Genomic DNA, 21,158 nt, shown 5'->3' on the forward strand with positions numbered 1-21,158 from the left:
ATGTGAGGTCATGTTCTAAAAAAAAATATCATATTTTTTTATGAATATCGAAAATTATAAAAATATCATACTTTTCATAGATGGAGAGTATACCAAACAAGCCAAGCCCATGCGTATGAAGTCCGAGTTGAAGTGATATTTAGGTATGTAACTACCGTTTTTTGTATAGATGGTAAGGCCATCCACAGTTGTAGTAGCCCGCTCTTTTATTTATGATTAAAACTAGTAAATGCAAATTTTTTTAAATAAATCCAGTTTATGGTCCTGATTTTTTTTTAGAAACAGAGTTATTATTTTAGCTTTATATTTTTTTTTTACGTATGAGAAAAAAACGCGACGAGGATTATTGAGCTATTCAATAATTATTATTTCCAAGTTATAACTGACTTAGCAAAGTCATGTTATTTATTAATCGAGAAACAGAAGCAGTTATATTTTATTAATGCTACTAGAAGTCAAGGAATTATTCCGACTGCAACGCAGATTAAATCTACGGATTTAATCTAGATATTAAATGGCTTATGAAGTGAATTAAATTTACGTATTTAATTTATACACGAATAATGAACAGAAGCCAGTATTTTATTACAGTTACAGAATCACCGAGACATAGAATATACATCATTAATCCTCCACTACATTTTTTCCCACCACTACACCTACTCTTCCACCATCCACTCCACCACACTTCCCACCATCCTTTTCTCCCCACCAACTCCACAACCACCAACTCCCCCACCATACTAGTGCAGCAACAACTCTTCCTTATCTTAGTCTCAACTTCAGCCAAGCAACGCAAGACTCACTATCACTTTTCACCAAGAATCTCCCAAAGAGCAGGGGAGCCTCCATTTCAACCTGCCAATGTTTTCAAGTTTCAATTCATTCAATGCACTACAACCGAAAAGTGAGAGAAATCACTCATTCACTCTCTGCCAGAAACATTAAGGTAAAAAAATTAGTATTGATTCATCATCTCCTTCCAATTACAACTTACAGTTATTGAAAGAAACAAGTTTGATCTTTCAGTTCAGTCATTCCAGTTCTTTTAACTCAACATCACAGCAGCCAACCAAGCCCAAAACATTCGCAAGGTATTCATTATTTCAGTTTATTCAAGTTCCGGCTATATGCAGCATATACCCAGTTTTAGAAATGCACAGTATGAAAGGAGAAGCATGACCATATTATCGACATAGAACTCACTAGCAAACCAACAGATTATATGAACTCATTTTTATGAAAAACATAGACTATAGAATGAGAATTTCCTTCACGATCTAGTGAAACCGAACCTAGTATTTTGGGGAAAGATAGGAGTAGTATTTGTTGTACCTGATTTCATTAAATCGGGGAGGGATACCAGATGACGTCAACGCTGACCGATGAAGAGGAGATGGAGGTCGTCAGCTGAGCAGAGGCGACATCGCCTGAACCAAGAGAGAGAGAGAGGCTTGAGCTGGTTCTTGAGCAGATGACAGATTTCAGCGGCATCTCCTGCTGCCTGACGGAGCTCAACGGACAGAGAAGGAAGAGCCGAACGCCGGAGAAGCAGCGGCGAAGTACCCTCGCCGATTCTGGACAGCAGCGGCGGCGGCACCCGCCTCGGCTGAGGTCGGATCGAGAGGTGAAGGGGACGGCGACGCGGTAGCCGTGGAAGACCGGCGGCGGCGCTCCCAGACGACGTCCGCTGACCACCGGACGAGCAGCAGCAACTCCAGTCGGCGACGACTCCAGGCGAAGCAGCAGCAGTCGGCGGCGATTTCAGACGGGGACGCGGAGCAGCGGTGACCTGGTAATTGAAAGTTAGAGCTCGATCTGGGTTCCGCGGTCGGATTTGAGATGAAGGTCGGAGTTTGAAACCTCAGGGAAGAGTTAGGGCTCGACGTCGGAGGGGGATTTGAGAACCGGAGTTGGACGGCGCCGCTCCCAGCCGACGATGCTCGCCGGATTCCGAACGAAGGAGTAGCAGCGGTGTTCCAGATTTTAGGGCTCGATTTTGGGGCTCTGCGGGGAGGAGAGAGAACGGCGCCGGGGTTAGACTCGTCGCCGGTCGAAGCCAACCGAAGCAGATGACAGCTGAACGCCAGGAGGAGGCGCAGCCTGCCAGATTTAGCCGGAGAAGGTGAAGCCGATCAGAGTTTTGAGGATGCCGAGCGTAAGCTTTGAGGAAGAGTGATGAGCGGCTCCTTGAGTTGGGATTAGAGAGAGACAGCAGCAGAAGCTCGGCCGGCGCGGCTTCGCCGGAGAGGGAAAGAGAATTTGAGAAGAGAAGAAAAAGAGGGCAGCGGCGAGTTTGAGAAGAGAGAAAAATGAAGGACCGAGAATTTGAGAAAAGAAGAAAAAGAGATGGGCTTGATTTGGGCTCTTTCCTTTTAAATTTTTGGGCTTGTCATTTTATTTGGTTTGGGCCATGGCATTTATTTACTTTGGGCCTCTTTTATTAATTTAATTGGGCTGCTTCTTATTTTATTGATGGGCCGATATTTAGGCTGAGTTTATTAAAGAATGAGCTGAATTTATTTCTTTTAAGTGAACTGAATTCATAGGCTCCTCCCTATTCATTTTCAGTTGGGCCGACTTTATAAAGAATGAGCTAGAGATATTTTATTGTGAGCCGAATTATTTTAAGCTGGGCTTGATTTTATTTTAATTGCTTGGGCTTTCACAAATAAATTCGAAATGGGCCAGTCTTTAATTTAATTGGCTCTTCTCATTATTTTTATTGGGCTTGAATTAATTTAAATGGAATTTGGGCCTATTCATTTATTTTAATTGTGCCTTTATTTTTTTAAAAGATTGGGCTTGTGTTTAAATGGTATTGGGCTTTGGCTATGGGCCGATTTTATTAAAGTCTTTGGGCCGATTTTATTAAAGTCTTTGGGCCCTGATTTAAATTGAAACATTGGGCTTATGTTTTTTTTAAGAAATAGGCTACCTTATTATTTAACTGGGCTGCAGTTCAAAGAAAAATGAATACTTATTAATTTATTTAATTAGACTATTTATTTAGTTTAATTAATTTTTTTTCTCAAAAGATGATTTACATAATAATATTGTATTATTATTATGTGCATATTTTAAGTAAATTATTTATTATATGCTAAGCATGACATGAAATTGCATTTTTACTTGCAATAAAAGTATTTAATTGGTTTTAATTATAAATCCAATTATTAAAGAAAGACGAGTAAGAATATTGTTGGTGTTCTTAACTCAAGAGAAATGTTTTCAATTATTTATTAAATTTTGAAAAGCCCGATAATTTTTACGTTATCACACCTCGATTAAAGCCGAGTTAGTTCTTTATTTTCGATCGAGTACAAATGCGAGATCTATTTTACAATTAGAATATTCCGATGGGAAAGGAAGAATCACAGCTCTATTCGACCGCGTTGGACGGAAGTTAGTTAAATCTATTAACGAGGATAAATAGTAGGATGCCCCGAATATCGTTCGAAAATGTTAGTTCATGCATACAAGATTCATGCATAGTTAAATTACGCTTTCTCATTAATTGAGAATTTTCCTCGAATCAATGTCTTATTTTATATTCTCGTGATTAAGGTCAAGCGCGAGAGTAAGAACTATTCAAGGAGTCACAGTACCTTAGCAAAATTTTGCTATCAGGTGGGCAATTTCTTACGCGTAAATAAAATGCTATGCAAGTGTTATGCTTTAAAATGCAAATTGGATCTTCAAGTGTGGTATGCTTTATTACGCTTATTTACGCTTGAATGCTTTACACTGATAAGTTTATGCTTATGTTTGATGCTTGCGTCTGTTGGGGGAGGCCTCCCTCAACAGTACGATGCCGTGTCCGCTGAGGAGGGCCTTCCTCACGGCGCGATGCCCGTGTCCGCTGAGAGAGGCCTCTCTCGCGGCGCGAAGCCAGTATGCCAGTATGCCAGTGTTACAGCGTCTATTGGGGGAGGCCTCCCTCAATAGTACGATGCCGTGACCGCTGAGGGAGGCCCCCTTCACGGTGCGATGCCCGTGTTCGTTGGGGAAGGCCTTCTCCACGACACGATGCGTGTTTATGATTGTTGATGATGAAGAATGCGCTCATGCTATTTATGAATTTAGAAATGTTTAATGAGCAAAGGATATGAAAGAAACTTATGCCTCTTATGCGATATTGTGAAATTGTTAATGATGTTATGTTATATGCTTGGCAACTGCCCACTAAGTACTCTTGTACTTAGCCCTTCGATGTTTATGTTTGTGCAGGTTGAGCTGTGATGGGCGATGAAGTGTTGTTGCTGAGTGGAGTTTTTGTCGAACTTAAAGTAGGCTCAGAAAGGATACATGTCTTCATACATGTATCTCAGTTATGCATTCCGCTGTAAACACTGATTATTTCAGTTACACCTTCCGTTGCAAACTCTGATAATGTTTTAGCCAAGCCCCTAAAAATGCCTTTTTCCTTTTAAGGAATATAACGCGTATACAAGTTCTTTGAGTACCCTTTTTATGCGAACTATGCATTTTTCCTTTTTAAGGAATATTTCACGCGTATTCAAGCTCTTTGAGTATTCTTTTATGCACATTTTTCTAATCCCGCTTCTTAATTTCCCTTCCCCAGTCATGGTTTTCCCGACTTAATTATCCCTAATTAAGGCCGGTCGTGACAGAGTGGTATCAGAGCAGTTTGTTTGCTCTGAGCCTAAGAGTTTATTTAAGCCAAACTTAGAATGAATTACTAAAGTGTCTAGAGTTTAATCGACAAAGCTCAGCACTTCATCGCACCACACTCAACGAAGCAGAATGGTAAGCTATTCCAAGTTTTGAATTAATGTTTACAAAAAGTGAGAACTATCGTAATAACAAAGTGAGTAACTGTCAATAGCTTTGTTATGTTGTTATTGAATGAAATGATTTACGCAAGCACGATTAAGTATGCCTATGGAATGAATCCATATGAACATAGAGCTATTAAGATATGAGATCACCACTACGACAGAACATAGAAGCAAACATAGAAGAAATTAGATTGTATCTTTTGGTGGCTATAGTGAAGGCAGCAAGATAAGTGATACGTATAGAATAATTCTTAAGCTCATGATTTTATAGCCGCTATGAATCTCCATGACTTATGCTTAAGTATCCAATTTAGATTATGAGATATTATATGCTTAAGGATTGTTATGACTCATGGATATGAGATGCTAAGGACCCTTAAAGCTTACTACATCAATGTTGTCATTGGAGTTATGACTTGTTTACAAGTTAGAATAAGTTGACCTTTACAAGAATTCTTTTGAGGTTTGTATTAGATTATGCTAGAGTGTACTAATTGACACATCCTTGCTATCAGAATGCCGCCTAAGAGAGGACGCCCTGCGAGAAACAATAACAATCGCAGAAACCATAACGTTGTACCCGAAGAACCACAAAATGATCAAGAACATAATCCATCCCCTCCGCCCCCGACTAGGAGAGTCGAAGAACTCTTTTTAAGGCAAAACCCACCTACGTTTGACGGAACGAGTGAACCGGCCGAAGCTGAGATTTGGGTGCGTGCAATGGAACGCATCTTCAACTTTCTACGTTGTACTGATGAGGAACGCCTATCTTGCGTCTCATTCCAACTAACAGGATCGGCTGACTTCTGGTGGAAAGCACGACGAAAAATTCTGACACCTGAACAATGGGCAAGTTATACTTGGAAAGATTTTAAGACAGGATTATATGATAAATATATTCCGAAAAGCTATAGGAAGAAGAAAGAAGCTGAGTTCTACGAGTTGAAGCAAGGAAAGAAATCTGTGGTTGAATACGATAAGGAATTCTGCAACCTGTCGAGGTTTGCTCTATAACAAGTGGACACAGAGGAGAAGATGGCAGAGAAATTTTGTGCCGGACTGCGGTACGAAATTAAGATGGCTCTAGCAAGCCACGGAGGACTCTCATACGCGGAATCTCTGAACAGGGCACTTGACATTGAAGCTGCAATGTCGTCGGACAAGTCAGCCCCATTGTTGATCTCAACGCCAAATGATCCACCAGTAGCCTCACATACTCTCAAAGGGAAGCGCAAGTGGGACAACAACGAAGACAATATCAATCAGACTAGTAAGAAAGTGTGGCAAGAAAAGGAACGGGCCGAACAGTTTATTCAACCAAGGTACGAGGCACGAACTAACCTCGAGTCAACTGGGGGTAGCCAAAGTCAGAGAGGAATTTCACCTTGCCCAAATTGTGGTAAGATGCATAGGGGTATCTGTCGAGCTGGAACTAACGGTTGTTACAATTGTGGCCAAAAAGGTCACTACTCCACGCAATGCCCCAACAGACAACGAGGTTCAGCAATTGGGAACACCCGCACCCCCTTGCCAGCAATACGTGGACACTTGCGAAATCAGTCTCAATCACATCAGTGAAAATCTTATGGAGACACCGCAGACAAGAGAAGCTACGCGGGAACTTGAAGACAAGATGAAGGAAAAATACCCCGAACTGTTTTAGCAGAGATATGCAAATTTCGGGACGAAATTTTTGTTAAGAGGGGTAGTATGTAGTAGCCCGCTCTTTTATTTATGATTAAAACTAGTAAATGCAAATTTTTTTAAATAAATCCAGTTTATGGTCCTGATTTTTTTTTAGAAACAGAGTTATTATTTTAGCTTTATATTTTTTTTTTACGTATGAGAAAAAAACGCGACGAGGATTATTGAGCTATTCAATAATTATTATTTCCAAGTTATAACTGACTTAGCAAAGTCATGTTATTTATTAATCGAGAAACAGAAGCAGTTATATTTTATTAATGCTACTAGAAGTCAAGGAATTATTCCGACTGCAACGCAGATTAAATCTACGGATTTAATCTAGATATTAAATGGCTTATGAAGTGAATTAAATTTACGTATTTAATTTATACACGAATAATGAACAGAAGCCAGTATTTTATTACAGTTACAGAATCACCGAGACATAGAATATACATCATTAATCCTCCACTACATTTTTTCCCACCACTACACCTACTCTTCCACCATCCACTCCACCACACTTCCCACCATCCTTTTCTCCCCACCAACTCCACAACCACCAACTCCCCCACCATACTAGTGCAGCAACAACTCTTCCTTATCTTAGTCTCAACTTCAGCCAAGCAACGCAAGACTCACTATCACTTTTCACCAAGAATCTCCCAAAGAGCAGGGGAGCCTCCATTTCAACCTGCCAATGTTTTCAAGTTTCAATTCATTCAATGCACTACAACCGAAAAGTGAGAGAAATCACTCATTCACTCTCTGCCAGAAACATTAAGGTAAAAAAATTAGTATTGATTCATCATCTCCTTCCAATTACAACTTACAGTTATTGAAAGAAACAAGTTTGATCTTTCAGTTCAGTCATTCCAGTTCTTTTAACTCAACATCACAGCAGCCAACCAAGCCCAAAACATTCGCAAGGTATTCATTATTTCAGTTTATTCAAGTTCCGGCTATATGCAGCATATACCCAGTTTTAGAAATGCACAGTATGAAAGGAGAAGCATGACCATATTATCGACATAGAACTCACTAGCAAACCAACAGATTATATGAACTCATTTTTATGAAAAACATAGACTATAGAATGAGAATTTCCTTCACGATCTAGTGAAACCGAACCTAGTATTTTGGGGAAAGATAGGAGTAGTATTTGTTGTACCTGATTTCATTAAATCGGGGAGGGATACCAGATGACGTCAACGCTGACCGATGAAGAGGAGATGGAGGTCGTCAGCTGAGCAGAGGCGACATCGCCTGAACCAAGAGAGAGAGAGAGGCTTGAGCTGGTTCTTGAGCAGATGACAGATTTCAGCGGCATCTCCTGCTGCCTGACGGAGCTCAACGGACAGAGAAGGAAGAGCCGAACGCCGGAGAAGCAGCGGCGAAGTACCCTCGCCGATTCTGGACAGCAGCGGCGGCGGCACCCGCCTCGGCTGAGGTCGGATCGAGAGGTGAAGGGGACGGCGACGCGGTAGCCGTGGAAGACCGGCGGCGGCGCTCCCAGACGACGTCCGCTGACCACCGGACGAGCAGCAGCAACTCCAGTCGGCGACGACTCCAGGCGAAGCAGCAGCAGTCGGCGGCGATTTCAGACGGGGACGCGGAGCAGCGGTGACCTGGTAATTGAAAGTTAGAGCTCGATCTGGGTTCCGCGGTCGGATTTGAGATGAAGGTCGGAGTTTGAAACCTCAGGGAAGAGTTAGGGCTCGACGTCGGAGGGGGATTTGAGAACCGGAGTTGGACGGCGCCGCTCCCAGCCGACGATGCTCGCCGGATTCCGAACGAAGGAGTAGCAGCGGTGTTCCAGATTTTAGGGCTCGATTTTGGGGCTCTGCGGGGAGGAGAGAGAACGGCGCCGGGGTTAGACTCGTCGCCGGTCGAAGCCAACCGAAGCAGATGACAGCTGAACGCCAGGAGGAGGCGCAGCCTGCCAGATTTAGCCGGAGAAGGTGAAGCCGATCAGAGTTTTGAGGATGCCGAGCGTAAGCTTTGAGGAAGAGTGATGAGCGGCTCCTTGAGTTGGGATTAGAGAGAGACAGCAGCAGAAGCTCGGCCGGCGCGGCTTCGCCGGAGAGGGAAAGAGAATTTGAGAAGAGAAGAAAAAGAGGGCAGCGGCGAGTTTGAGAAGAGAGAAAAATGAAGGACCGAGAATTTGAGAAGAGAAGAAAAAGAGATGGGCTTGATTTGGGCTCTTTCCTTTTAAATTTTTGGGCTTGTCATTTTATTTGGTTTGGGCCATGGCATTTATTTACTTTGGGCCTCTTTTATTAATTTAATTGGGCTGCTTCTTATTTTATTGATGGGCCGATATTTAGGCTGAGTTTATTAAAGAATGAGCTGAATTTATTTCTTTTAAGTGAACTGAATTCATAGGCTCCTCCCTATTCATTTTCAGTTGGGCCGACTTTATAAAGAATGAGCTAGAGATATTTTATTGTGAGCCGAATTATTTTAAGCTGGGCTTGATTTTATTTTAATTGCTTGGGCTTTCACAAATAAATTCGAAATGGGCCAGTCTTTAATTTAATTGGCTCTTCTCATTATTTTTATTGGGCTTGAATTAATTTAAATGGAATTTGGGCCTATTCATTTATTTTAATTGTGCCTTTATTTTTTTAAAAGATTGGGCTTGTGTTTAAATGGTATTGGGCTTTGGCTATGGGCCGATTTTATTAAAGTCTTTGGGCCGATTTTATTAAAGTCTTTGGGCCCTGATTTAAATTGAAACATTGGGCTTATGTTTTTTTTTAAGAAATAGGCTACCTTATTATTTAACTGGGCTGCAGTTCAAAGAAAAATGAATACTTATTAATTTATTTAATTAGACTATTTATTTAGTTTAATTAATTTTTTTTCTCAAAAGATGATTTACATAATAATATTGTATTATTATTATGTGCATATTTTAAGTAAATTATTTATTATATGCTAAGCATGACATGAAATTGCATTTTTACTTGCAATAAAAGTATTTAATTGGTTTTAATTATAAATCCAATTATTAAAGAAAGACGAGTAAGAATATTGTTGGTGTTCTTAACTCAAGAGAAATGTTTTCAATTATTTATTAAATTTTGAAAAGCCCGATAATTTTTACGTTATCACACCTCGATTAAAGCCGAGTTAGTTCTTTATTTTCGATCGAGTACAAATGCGAGATCTATTTTACAATTAGAATATTCCGATGGGAAAGGAAGAATCACAGCTCTATTCGACCGCGTTGGACGGAAGTTAGTTAAATCTATTAACGAGGATAAATAGTAGGATGCCCCGAATATCGTTCGAAAATGTTAGTTCATGCATACAAGATTCATGCATAGTTAAATTACGCTTTCTCATTAATTGAGAATTTTCCTCGAATCAATGTCTTATTTTATATTCTCGTGATTAAGGTCAAGCGCGAGAGTAAGAACTATTCAAGGAGTCACAGTACCTTAGCAAAATTTTGCTATCAGGTGGGCAATTTCTTACGCGTAAATAAAATGCTATGCAAGTGTTATGCTTTAAAATGCAAATTGGATCTTCAAGTGTGGTATGCTTTATTACGCTTATTTACGCTTGAATGCTTTACACTGATAAGTTTATGCTTATGTTTGATGCTTGCGTCTGTTGGGGGAGGCCTCCCTCAACAGTACGATGCCGTGTCCGCTGAGGAGGGCCTTCCTCACGGCGCGATGCCCGTGTCCGCTGAGAGAGGCCTCTCTCGCGGCGCGAAGCCAGTATGCCAGTATGCCAGTGTTACAGCGTCTATTGGGGGAGGCCTCCCTCAATAGTACGATGCCGTGACCGCTGAGGGAGGCCCCCTTCACGGTGCGATGCCCGTGTTCGTTGGGGAAGGCCTTCTCCACGACACGATGCGTGTTTATGATTGTTGATGATGAAGAATGCGCTCATGCTATTTATGAATTTAGAAATGTTTAATGAGCAAAGGATATGAAAGAAACTTATGCCTCTTATGCGATATTGTGAAATTGTTAATGATGTTATGTTATATGCTTGGCAACTGCCCACTAAGTACTCTTGTACTTAGCCCTTCGATGTTTATGTTTGTGCAGGTTGAGCTGTGATGGGCGATGAAGTGTTGTTGCTGAGTGGAGTTTTTGTCGAACTTAAAGTAGGCTCAGAAAGGATACATGTCTTCATACATGTATCTCAGTTATGCATTCCGCTGTAAACACTGATTATTTCAGTTACACCTTCCGTTGCAAACTCTGATAATGTTTTAGCCAAGCCCCTAAAAATGCCTTTTTCCTTTTAAGGAATATAACGCGTATACAAGTTCTTTGAGTACCCTTTTTATGCGAACTATGCATTTTTCCTTTTTAAGGAATATTTCACGCGTATTCAAGCTCTTTGAGTATTCTTTTATGCACATTTTTCTAATCCCGCTTCTTAATTTCCCTTCCCCAGTCATGGTTTTCCCGACTTAATTATCCCTAATTAAGGCCGGTCGTGACAACAGTGGGGGGGGGGGCGCACACCGGCCCGGGGCCAGGCACCCCCTCCCCCCCAATGCACTCCACCACCGCGCGGGCCAAGCCCGCCCCTCCGAGCTCAGCGCAGAACAGGAATATGTGTGGCGCGTGTTTCACACGCCTCTTTTTTTGTATATATTTTCGCCATTTTTTTAAAATAAATAAATAAATAATCTTAGAATTAGTGTATTTTCGCCATTCTCCACCATTTTTTATATGTGGGGTGTTGGCTCAGAATTGGTGGGGACCACTTTTAAGAGCCAAAATTGGCTCTCCACTATGGATGCCCTAAGAGACGGACAAAGATAACATGGACTATATGCAAATTCTTAAGATATGCTTAGATTTTTTAGAAATTAATTAATCTTAATATATATAAAAATTAAAAAAATTATAAATAAATTCAATTTAAAGGTTAAAATTGTCAAATAAATTTTGTAAGTAAATTGAATTATAAGGTTAAAATTATAAATTATATTAAGGGTTAATTACCAATTTCCCTCCTATCGATGGCGTTCCGATTGCGTACAGGACCCTATAGTCAGGGTTAAAGCTATGTACTACCTTAACGTGGCAAAATTGCATTAAATTCCCCCCGCTACTTAACGGACGATAACGCCGTCCATTTTTTTAAAAAATTAATATGAAAATTGAATGTTTCTAGGGGACCAAATACCCCCCTGCTCCGCTGGGCCTCCTCCCTCTTCCCTATTCGATGGGCGCACGGACACACACCGCCTTTGTTCCAGCGGAAGTCTCCGATTCTCACCGTCTTCGGCGCAGCGAGGCCTACTTCTCTCATTCCCCCTCACTTCATCTCTTCTTCCCTTCCCCCAAATCAAATACATTTAGGGTTTCTGATTTTAAATTTCGATTTTCTCTTCTTCACACCTTGACGGGTGGTGGATATGATAAAGGTTGAGGTTTTGGACCTGGAAGGGGTTGGGGTGGTGGCCATGGCGGCGGCGGCTTTGGTGGTGGGGATGGGTTTGGCGGTGGAGGATTTGGTAATGGCGGTGGTGGTGGAAGTGGGTAGATTTTGGGGGAGGTAGTGGCGGAGGGTGGGGTAGCGGTGGTGGTGAAGGCTCTGGCATGGGCCAAGGTGGTGTTGGATATGGTTCAGGCGGCGGCGGTTATGGTCGTGTGCCGTGTATCGAGCATGGAAGGGGGAAAAGGCCCGGCGGCGCACGGGGTATTTGGTCCCGTAGAAACGTTTGATTTTCATATTAATTTAAAAAAAAAAAGAAATGGACGGCGTTATCGTCCGTTAAGTGGCGGGGGGAATTTGGTGCGATTTTGCCACGTTGAGGTAGTAAATAGCTTTAACCCTGACTATAGGGTCCTGTACACGATAGGGACGCCATCGATAGGGGGAAATTGGTACTTAACCCTTATATTAACATTCAAGGTGTGTTTGCTTTTATTCCTAGGGATGTCAATCCAGCCCGAAACCCGTGGGCCGACCCGAATAACCCGACAAAATTAGAGGGTTAGGGTTGAAAAATCGCAACCCGATTATAAATCGGGCTAATCAGGCTAGCCCGTTTGGGCTGGCGGGTTGAAGCGGGTCAGCCCGTCGGGTTGTTGGGCCAGCCCGTCGGGCTGCTAATTTTTTATTTTAAAAAAATGAATTTTAAAATACTTTAGAGTTTAGGCTTTTAGGGTTTGAGATTTTTTTTAGATGCTTTGTTTATTTAATTTCAAACTATTGTTGAATATTTTATTTTTATTTTGTTAACAAAGTTGAACATTTTATTGTTATTAACTTATTTTACTATATGTTATGTAATCTTGAATATCTTATATTTTTGCATTTCATGCTTTGCTATATAAATTATATCTTTAATATCTATGTATATTTTATACATTATTATTAGATCATTAAGAATAATAAAATACAAATGATAATTATATATTTACGCCTTTAATCTTATTAGCCCGATGGGCTAGCCCGAAAAGACCAACAATGACCATTTTTTTCGTTAGGCAACAACCGAAAAGATCGTTTTTTTCGTTAGGCAACAACCGAAAAAAACGGTCGTTAAATGTCGCCGGAGATTAACGACCGTTTTAATTCGGTCGTTACCTAACGATCAAATTTTCGGTCGTTGGCTCTCCCGGATCGTTGTCTGTGCACGGCTTCTCTACGGTTTTACGACAGACTAAACAGTCGTTAATATTAAATTTCGATCGTTGATATTTAACGATAAAAAAATTTCGACCGTTAGTGGCCGGACGACGAACAAAATAGCGACAATAATTTTTTATCGTTAAATCGGTCATTAAGTATTTAACGACCGATTTTTCGGGTTAACGACAGAATTTTCGGTCGTTACAGCTGCGTTTTCTTGTAGTGATGGTCACATTCTTACGAAAATTATAATTCTCACTAGAACCACACCATATATACATATATATATATATAGACCAAAGTTTTTTTAGGCCCGTAACTTTGGCTGTTTTGCAAATATAGGGCAAATTTTTTCAGGCTTGCAATTATAGGACAAATTTTAAAAAATTCGACATAAGTAGGACAAATTGAGCTTGAAAAATCAATTTGTCCTGCAATTGCAAGCCCGAATATTTTTGTCCTATATTTGCAAAATAAATATAACTTTTACATTTCAAATCAAATATTTACATAAAGTATATAAAATTAAAGCTCGTATTGTGATCTTTAGTTTAATATGCATATTAAATATTTTATAATTAGTCGAATTTTACAATTTTTGTAAGAAATAAACAAAAAAATTTAAAGATAAAAAGGAAATAATATAATTTATAAATAAACCTTCAATTTTATAAGAACTCCAAAATTGCCACTCAAATTGAAATCTTGTTTTTTAGGGGTTATTTTTTAATCTTTTTTTCTTCCCCTATATTTTCTTTTCTTGCGTGGCAAAATATTAAATATTTTGCCACTCAAAATATTTAATATGCATATCAAATTTAATATCACAATAATAGCTTTAATTTGATATATTTTATGCAAATAGTTGATTTGAAATGTAAAAGTTATACTCCCTCCATCCCACGAATCTTGAGTCACTTTTCTTTTTTTGTTGGCCTAAGAATCTTGAGTCATTTCCTTATATGGCAAAAAAAAAAAAAATCCCCCTTTATTCACCTTTTTTCATTTTTTCACATACCACACTTAACACACTAAATACTATTTTCTTAATTTCAGTGCAAAAAAGAATTGACTCAAGATTCGCGGGATGTAGGGAGTATTTATTTAAGATTAAAATTTTAAAAATTATATCTTCTCTCTTTTTTTTAGGCCCATAACTTTGGTCATTTTGCAAATATAGGACAAAAAATTTCGGGCTTGCAATTGCAGGACAAATTGATTTTTTTGGCTCAATTACGTCCTACTTATGTCGAATTTTTTAGAATTTGTCCTATAATTGAAAGCCCGAAAAACAATTGTCCTATATTTGCAAAACAACCAAAGTTAAGGGCCTAAAAAAACTTTGGGGTCTATATATATATATATATATATATATATATATAGAGAGAGAGAGAGAGAAGGGATCAATAGAGAAGCTAAATATTCGAGAGAAGCTAATAAGACTTATATTAGAAAGTGACTATATATAGGACATTTACAAGTTACTAGTATCTTATTAGAGTATGTGAGTGATTCACATCATGCGGGCGTAATAAAAATGAAAAAAATTGACCTACATGATGAGGTTCACACAAACTCAAACAACAAGCTCCAGATCATGTTATATTATATAGGATAGAATTAGATTATAATCTCATTTTAAAATATAAACTATAAAATTGTGAATATGATTATATTTTATGTGAAATATAGATGAAGTAAAAGAAATATAATTTTTGCTCTTAGGGATTCGAACCCAAGCCACGAATTCATTCAGCAAAGTAATAAATTCGTCGTAGATCTTAACAATGCAAGGGCCGGAAATGATTCATCGTTTATATTTATATATATATACACACAAAAAGGTGAAAAATAGATTGATGCATGTGTGAAATTAAACTAATAGATATATAATAAAGCAAGGTGGCATAAAAATGGAAATGAAAAACATGGTTGAGAATGATGGGAGAGAAGGTAGAATGGTGTGATGACAGAAGTATAGAGAGCACAAAGGAGTAAGATGCGGAAAGATGATATGCATTTTGATCATCGGTGCTCTCTATCTTCTGTCAACATAAATCAATCACCAATACCTCCTCTTTACCATTCCCATGCACAAAACCATCAATGCAAACACATCTACTTCATACATATATTTAGGAAGAAAAGTTATTGGATATGTGTGGGTGAGAGAGAAATATGATTATATGTTATTGATGAATATGAGAGATGAGTGTGGTATTTATAGGAAGAAAAGTTAGTGTGTGGGGGATATCAAGAAAAAGTAGAATTGCTTTAGGTGTACCAATCCTATTGTCACGAGTTGGACCAGTGAGATATTGCATATATACGCACATGCTATAATATCTCTCTCTATATGATTATATGCAATATATTTTCTTTTCTTTCTCATTAATCGTGCATGTGAATAGTTTTTTTCTGAAAATTATCTTAAAATAAAATAAAATTATATTCATAAATAAATCGACATGTCAAATTCCTCACTCATACGAGGAAAATCTATCGTCCACACTGTTTTGCTCGCATAAATTTGTGCATACCATATTAAATGGGTGAAATTTGAAATATTCACGTCAATTAAGTCTATATAAAAAATATAATATTTTAAAAACATTACCTTTCTTTATAATAATAATAATAATAATTTTTATTACAATAATAATTACAATTAATATAATATTTTTGAAACATTACATTTCTCCATATCTGATGAAGACTGAAATATGCACCAGCGCTGTGCTAAACACCCCCGTGGACGTAGGTCTTCTCGACCGAACCACGTAAATCTGGTGTCGTTTACTGCTTTTATTTACCGTATTATTTCTCGTTTCACCAATATCAAATATTACTTTTTATTATAACAATGATTACTTTTAATAAACATAAATAATTACATTATTATTTGATCAAATAATTATTATCGTACGAAAAGTAATTATTGATATGTATAATGTTTTATATTGAATGAAGGTAAATATTTATATTAACATAAGTATACATTTGTGCGACCAAATGTATATCTTATGATTATTAAAAGTAAATACTCCTATTAGGGTTTAGTGTTCATATTTAGGGTTTAGCTTACAGGGTTTAGGGTTTAGTTTACAGAATTTAGGGTTTAGAAAATATAATACTTTATATTAAATGAAGGTAAATACTTATATTTATATAAGTATACATTTGTGCGAACAAATGTATATGTCATACTTATTAAAAGTAATAATTATTATAAACAAATGTAATAATATAGGATTCAGGGTTTCGGGTCTGGGGCACGGGCCGGGTCGAGGCGGACCCGTCGCACTGGAGTGCGACCGTCGCACCAGAGACCGACCCTTTACATAATTAGTGGGATAATCAATGGTGGGATTGAGATTCTCATACATAGGGATGGCAAGAGAGGGTAGGTTGGGGGCGGGTATTGCATTTTCAAACCTATACCCGCTATAGAAATTTATCCTCGAACTCGAACCTCATACTCATTTAAATCAAGATGAAGGGTGGGGCGAAAATTATTCGATGGAAAAAGAATATCCATCAAGTACTCGTAATTTTTCTTTCCTTTTCAAAAAAATTGCAAGAATGTCTTAAACAACATGACATATTAATCCATTCAATTTAATATAAAATCCACAAAAACTTAAAATAAATAATAGTAGTATATAAGCTTAAACTTCAACAATTTAATATATTAAGTATAATATTGAAAAGAAGTTAATGAATATAAGATTATCGGGACGGATTCGGGGCTATGATTCGTACCCCTGAATTCGACCTGACCCGAGTTTTAATATCTAAACTCGGCTCAGAATCTAACTCGAAACTTTTGCCCCTATACCATCCCCATTAGAGACGGATACCCACGGTTACTCGAATCTGCGGGTATAATGGCCATCCCTAGATTCTCACTTTCATTATCTATACTTCATTCAATAATATTTGCTTCGATCTAAGTTTCATTTAGGCGTTATGATTTACACACACACACACAATTTATTTGTAGATCTATATTAATTTATTTGTATATTTATAGTGACTTATTTGTAGATTTATACTACTTTATTCATTAATTTTTAACACGATAAATCAGAATAAATTAATACTATCCATAGAAGAATTTGAATATCTAATGAATCTGAAACGTCATATATTCAAATTTGCATAAATTAATATTATCTATAGAATTTGAATATCTAACGTTTCAAATTTATTCTCATTTCTCACTACATTTGACCATTCTCATTGGATCCTTACTAATGTAAATGTTATAGTGAGAATAAATCTCTGACCAATAATTTCACTAAATATATATAGGGAGAGGTTCAAGAAAGAACCATAAATAAAAGAAGACCGGAGAATCATTTTCAGCCATTCGATCATCAAGATCTATGATGGATGCATCATCTTGTTGGATGAATGCAGATCCTGAGTTCGAATCCTGAAGAGAGCATTTTTTTTAAAATTTTTTAGTGCATTAATTTTAACAGCGAATGCATTAATTTTTACAGTGGATGCATTAGATTTGATGGTTCTCCCGTTCTCACAAATAATGTAGTTCTCTCTAGAACCACACCCTATATATATATATATATATATATATATATATAGGGGATGACCAGAATAAAAACACATTTTTTTTTATAAAATAGGAACAATTTTCAACCCTTAGATCATTAAGATCTACGGTTGATTCATCACCTTGTTAGATGAATTCAGGTCCTGAGTTCGAATCCCAAAGGTAGCGAAAAATTTATTTTTCGCAATTCATACAGTTACACAGTCAATTCATACGTGTTCTACATAAAATTCATACATTTTAATTCGTTTATAATTTATACAAAAAATGTGTTTTTATTCTAGCCCACCATATATATATATATATATAGGGTCTGGTTCTAGAGAGAACTACATTATTTGTGAGAACGTGAGAACCATCAAATCTAACTGTTAAAATTAATGCACTCAAAAAAATAAAAATAAAAATTGCTCTTTTCAGAATTCGAACCCAGGATCTGCATTCATCCAACAAGATGATGCATCCACCGTAGATCTTGATGATCGAATGATTGAAAATGGTTTTCCGTTCATATATATATATATATATATATATATATATATATATGGAAAAGTTCTATTGAGAAAGATAAATATTTAAAGAAGTGAGAAACAATCTCATCCATTAATCATGATCCATCAAACGGTCCGGAATTAAGAATAAATTATGTGTCCAAATTTGATGAACATATTAATAATTATGATGAATATGTCAGTAATTTTTTACGAGTGGACGTATTTGTTGAAAAGATGTATTTGTTTAAAATTTCGCACTCCAAGATTCAATCCCCATACGTTCAATAAAATAATTGTTCTGTTCATAAAAAACTATTGACATGTTCAACATTCCCAACTTTCAGAAAAAAATTAATTTTTCCATAGAACTTAACCCTATATATATATATATATATATAGGGAGAGGTTCAAATAAGAACCACTAATAAAATAAGAACAAAGAACCATTTTAAGCCATTCGATCATCAAGATCTACGGTGGATGCATCATCTTAGTGGATGGATGCAGGTGCTGGGTTCGAATCCTGAAGGGAGCAAAAAAATTATTTTTTTCGGATGCATTAAATTTAATAGCGGATGCATTAATTTGTATAACAGATGCAGTAATTTTATTGGTTCTTATGTTCTCACGATAATTGTGGTTCTCACTATAACCGCACCCTATATATACATATATATAGGGTTAGGTTCTAGAGAGAATTGCATTATTTGTGAGAACGTGAGAACCATTAAATCTAATGCATCAATTGTAAAAATTAATGCATTCGCTGTTAAAATGAATGCACTCAAAAAAAAAAAAAAAATTGCTCCCTTCAGGATTCGAACCCAGGATCTGCATTCATCCAACAAGAAGATGCATCCACCGTAGATCTTGATGATCGAATATATATATATATATATATATATATATATATATATATATATATGAGAGGGTTAGAGTATAAACACTTCTTAACATATAAAATACAAACTAGTTAAAATGTATGAATTTTATGTAGAACACGTATGAATTTGCTGTGTAAATGTATGAATTGCGAAAAATAAATTTTTTGCTACCTATTAGATTCGAACTCGGGACCATGAATTCATTCAACAAGGAGATGAATCAACCATAGATCTTGATGATCTAAGGGTTGAAAATTATTCATATTTTATATTCTAAGATATATTTTTATTTTAGCTCACCCCTATAGGGTGCGGTTATAGTGAGAACCACAATTATCGTGAGAACATAAGAACCAATAAAATTACTGCATCTTGAAGGTTAATTTTGGTGATAGACCCGTGGAGAATGAAGTTTTCTCTCTCGTTTCCTTCGAAACCCTAGTATTTCTTCCTTTCCAATGACGGAAGCCGTTACTCTGATCGGAGTGGCTTGCGTCTCCCTCCTGTTTCTGCAAACTTTGATCATCATTCTCCGTTGCGGCCCAAGGTGCCGGCGGAATCACATATTGTTCAAAACCCTAACCCTAGTTCTGGGGCTGTGGCGGCTGCGACTGAACAGGGTCTCCCTGGTGCGCCGGCGGGTTCTTCTGGTGCATCAGCGAAAGCTCTGGTAACGGGGGTGGAGGCGTCTGGGGTTGCTCCAGCAGCCAAAACCTCTTATGCTGCGAAAGTTCAATCGAAAACTTTGAAGAAACCCGATGTTGCCTGCTTACGGGCTCCGCATTCTTCATCCCAAGAGAGAGGGAGATATTGTTACTCTATCGGTGCCAAAATCTGAATACCAAAAAAAACTTGATGAGTTTCAGTTCGCTCTGATCGGAAGGCTTATCCAACGTAAAGGCGACAGGCCGCGTGCGTTTTCGGATCTCACCCAAGAGCTTCAGACTATTTGGCAATGCTTTGACTGCCAATTTGTGCCCATGGCTAAGGGCTTCTTTGTCGTCAAATTTCCTACGTTAGAAGAGAAAAAGAAAGTGAAGGCGAATTCCTCTATACAATTGTCGGCTGGTCACGTCCGTTTCCGTGAGTGGACTCGATATTTTGATCCGTATAAGGAAGTGTCGTCTCTAGCCCAAATTTGGGTCCGGGTGTACTATCTTCCTGTTGAATTATGGACTCCGGTGATCATTGCGGGTATTGGTCGTGCACTTGGACATCCATTACGTATTGATAATGCTTCGGCTATTGGCCATGTTGGGCACTTTGCGAGGATCCTGGTTGAGATTGACATGGCTTTACCTATTCTTAATTCTATGTACGTCGATGACGGTGATAATTCGTTCTATATTGAGTTTAGCTTTGAATCTATGCCTCTGTTTTGTTCGCGATGTAAACTTACAGGCCACTCAACGGACAAATGCCGGAAACTCGTGAAAGATAAGGATAAGCAGAAGATCGTGGAGGGTTCTAAAGAGCAGGACATGCAAAATGCTGTGACTACCGTTACTAAGGGGGATTTTTTGAAGCCTGCTTGGCAGCCTAAAGATTATTCTCATGAAACCATTTTGGAGAAAACGTCTGGGCCTATCACGGTGCCGGTGAAAGAGAGTGATCTGCCTCTCATTGGTAATCATTTTCAGCTACTTGAAAAGGATGAAGAGGTGGACGAAACTATTATTGCGGATTCAGATTTTATCGTTAGGAAAAAGGATGAGGGAGTGGGCTAGTGAGGATACCATTATTCAAAACACTTTGTCTTCGGCTTCTAAGAGATGTACAGCCGTGGATGGAGCGACGGCAGGAAGTGATAAGGAGGTTGATAGCAAGTTGAAGCAGAATTCTAAAACTCCTTTTCATGGGGAAGCCTCGGTGGCCATGGTTTCGGACAACAAGGTTTCTTCTATCTCTGCGGAGGGCAGGCAGATTAGGAGCAGCGAAAAGAAGAGCAGTGTTAAGCCTGCCACTTCTTCGGAGGGAAAGAATGCTGCAACCATGCAGCAAGATATCTCTAACAGTACAATGGTGAACCAGGGAGATTCGGGGGATACGGAGTTTGAGGCTGAAGGGCCCTTGAATTTGAAAGCTCGTCTTAGTA

General features: G+C 38.1%; 1 protein-coding gene and 4 long non-coding RNA genes across 10 annotated transcripts; 3 read left to right on the forward strand and 2 right to left on the reverse strand.

Annotated features, from left to right (window-relative positions):
- Positions 1-564: 564 nt before the first annotated feature.
- Positions 565-2,311, reverse strand: LOC130990323 (uncharacterized). The gene is made up of 2 exons (XR_009090925.1): positions 1,336-2,311; positions 565-858 (listed from the first exon to the last, which is right to left on the reverse strand). It is a non-coding gene; the product is annotated as an uncharacterized LOC130990323 (long non-coding RNA).
- Positions 809-4,465, forward strand: LOC130990322 (uncharacterized). Of its 3 annotated transcripts, XR_009090923.1 has the most exons (4): positions 809-949; positions 1,030-1,094; positions 3,568-3,630; positions 4,231-4,465. It is a non-coding gene; the product is annotated as an uncharacterized LOC130990322 (long non-coding RNA). The 3 variants fall into 3 exon arrangements; XR_009090924.1 differs by lacking the exons at positions 3,568-3,630; positions 4,231-4,465 and adding an exon at positions 1,367-2,256; XR_009090922.1 differs by lacking the exons at positions 3,568-3,630; positions 4,231-4,465 and having other exon boundaries at positions 1,030-2,256.
- A 2,426-nt stretch (positions 4,466-6,891) lies between these two features.
- Positions 6,892-7,801, reverse strand: LOC130990325 (uncharacterized). The gene is made up of 2 exons (XR_009090930.1): positions 7,663-7,801; positions 6,892-7,185 (listed from the first exon to the last, which is right to left on the reverse strand). It is a non-coding gene; the product is annotated as an uncharacterized LOC130990325 (long non-coding RNA).
- LOC130990324 (uncharacterized) lies at positions 7,136-10,826 on the forward strand. 4 transcript variants are annotated; one of them, XR_009090927.1, is made up of 4 exons: positions 7,136-7,276; positions 7,357-7,421; positions 9,896-9,958; positions 10,559-10,826. It is a non-coding gene; the product is annotated as an uncharacterized LOC130990324 (long non-coding RNA). The 4 variants fall into 4 exon arrangements; XR_009090928.1 differs by lacking the exons at positions 9,896-9,958; positions 10,559-10,826 and adding an exon at positions 7,694-8,583; XR_009090926.1 differs by lacking the exons at positions 9,896-9,958; positions 10,559-10,826 and having other exon boundaries at positions 7,357-8,583.
- An 8,995-nt stretch (positions 10,827-19,821) lies between these two features.
- LOC130990607 (uncharacterized) lies at positions 19,822-20,790 on the forward strand. Its single transcript, XM_057914832.1, has one exon. It carries the CDS (start codon positions 19,822-19,824, stop codon positions 20,788-20,790), a length of 969 nt encoding a protein of 322 aa, XP_057770815.1.
- The last annotated feature ends 368 nt before the right edge of the window (positions 20,791-21,158 follow it).

The sequence above is a fragment of the Salvia miltiorrhiza genome, chromosome 6 (genome assembly GCF_028751815.1).
Source record: "Salvia miltiorrhiza cultivar Shanhuang (shh) chromosome 6, IMPLAD_Smil_shh, whole genome shotgun sequence".
Classification (NCBI taxonomy): Eukaryota; Viridiplantae; Streptophyta; class Magnoliopsida; order Lamiales; family Lamiaceae; genus Salvia; species Salvia miltiorrhiza.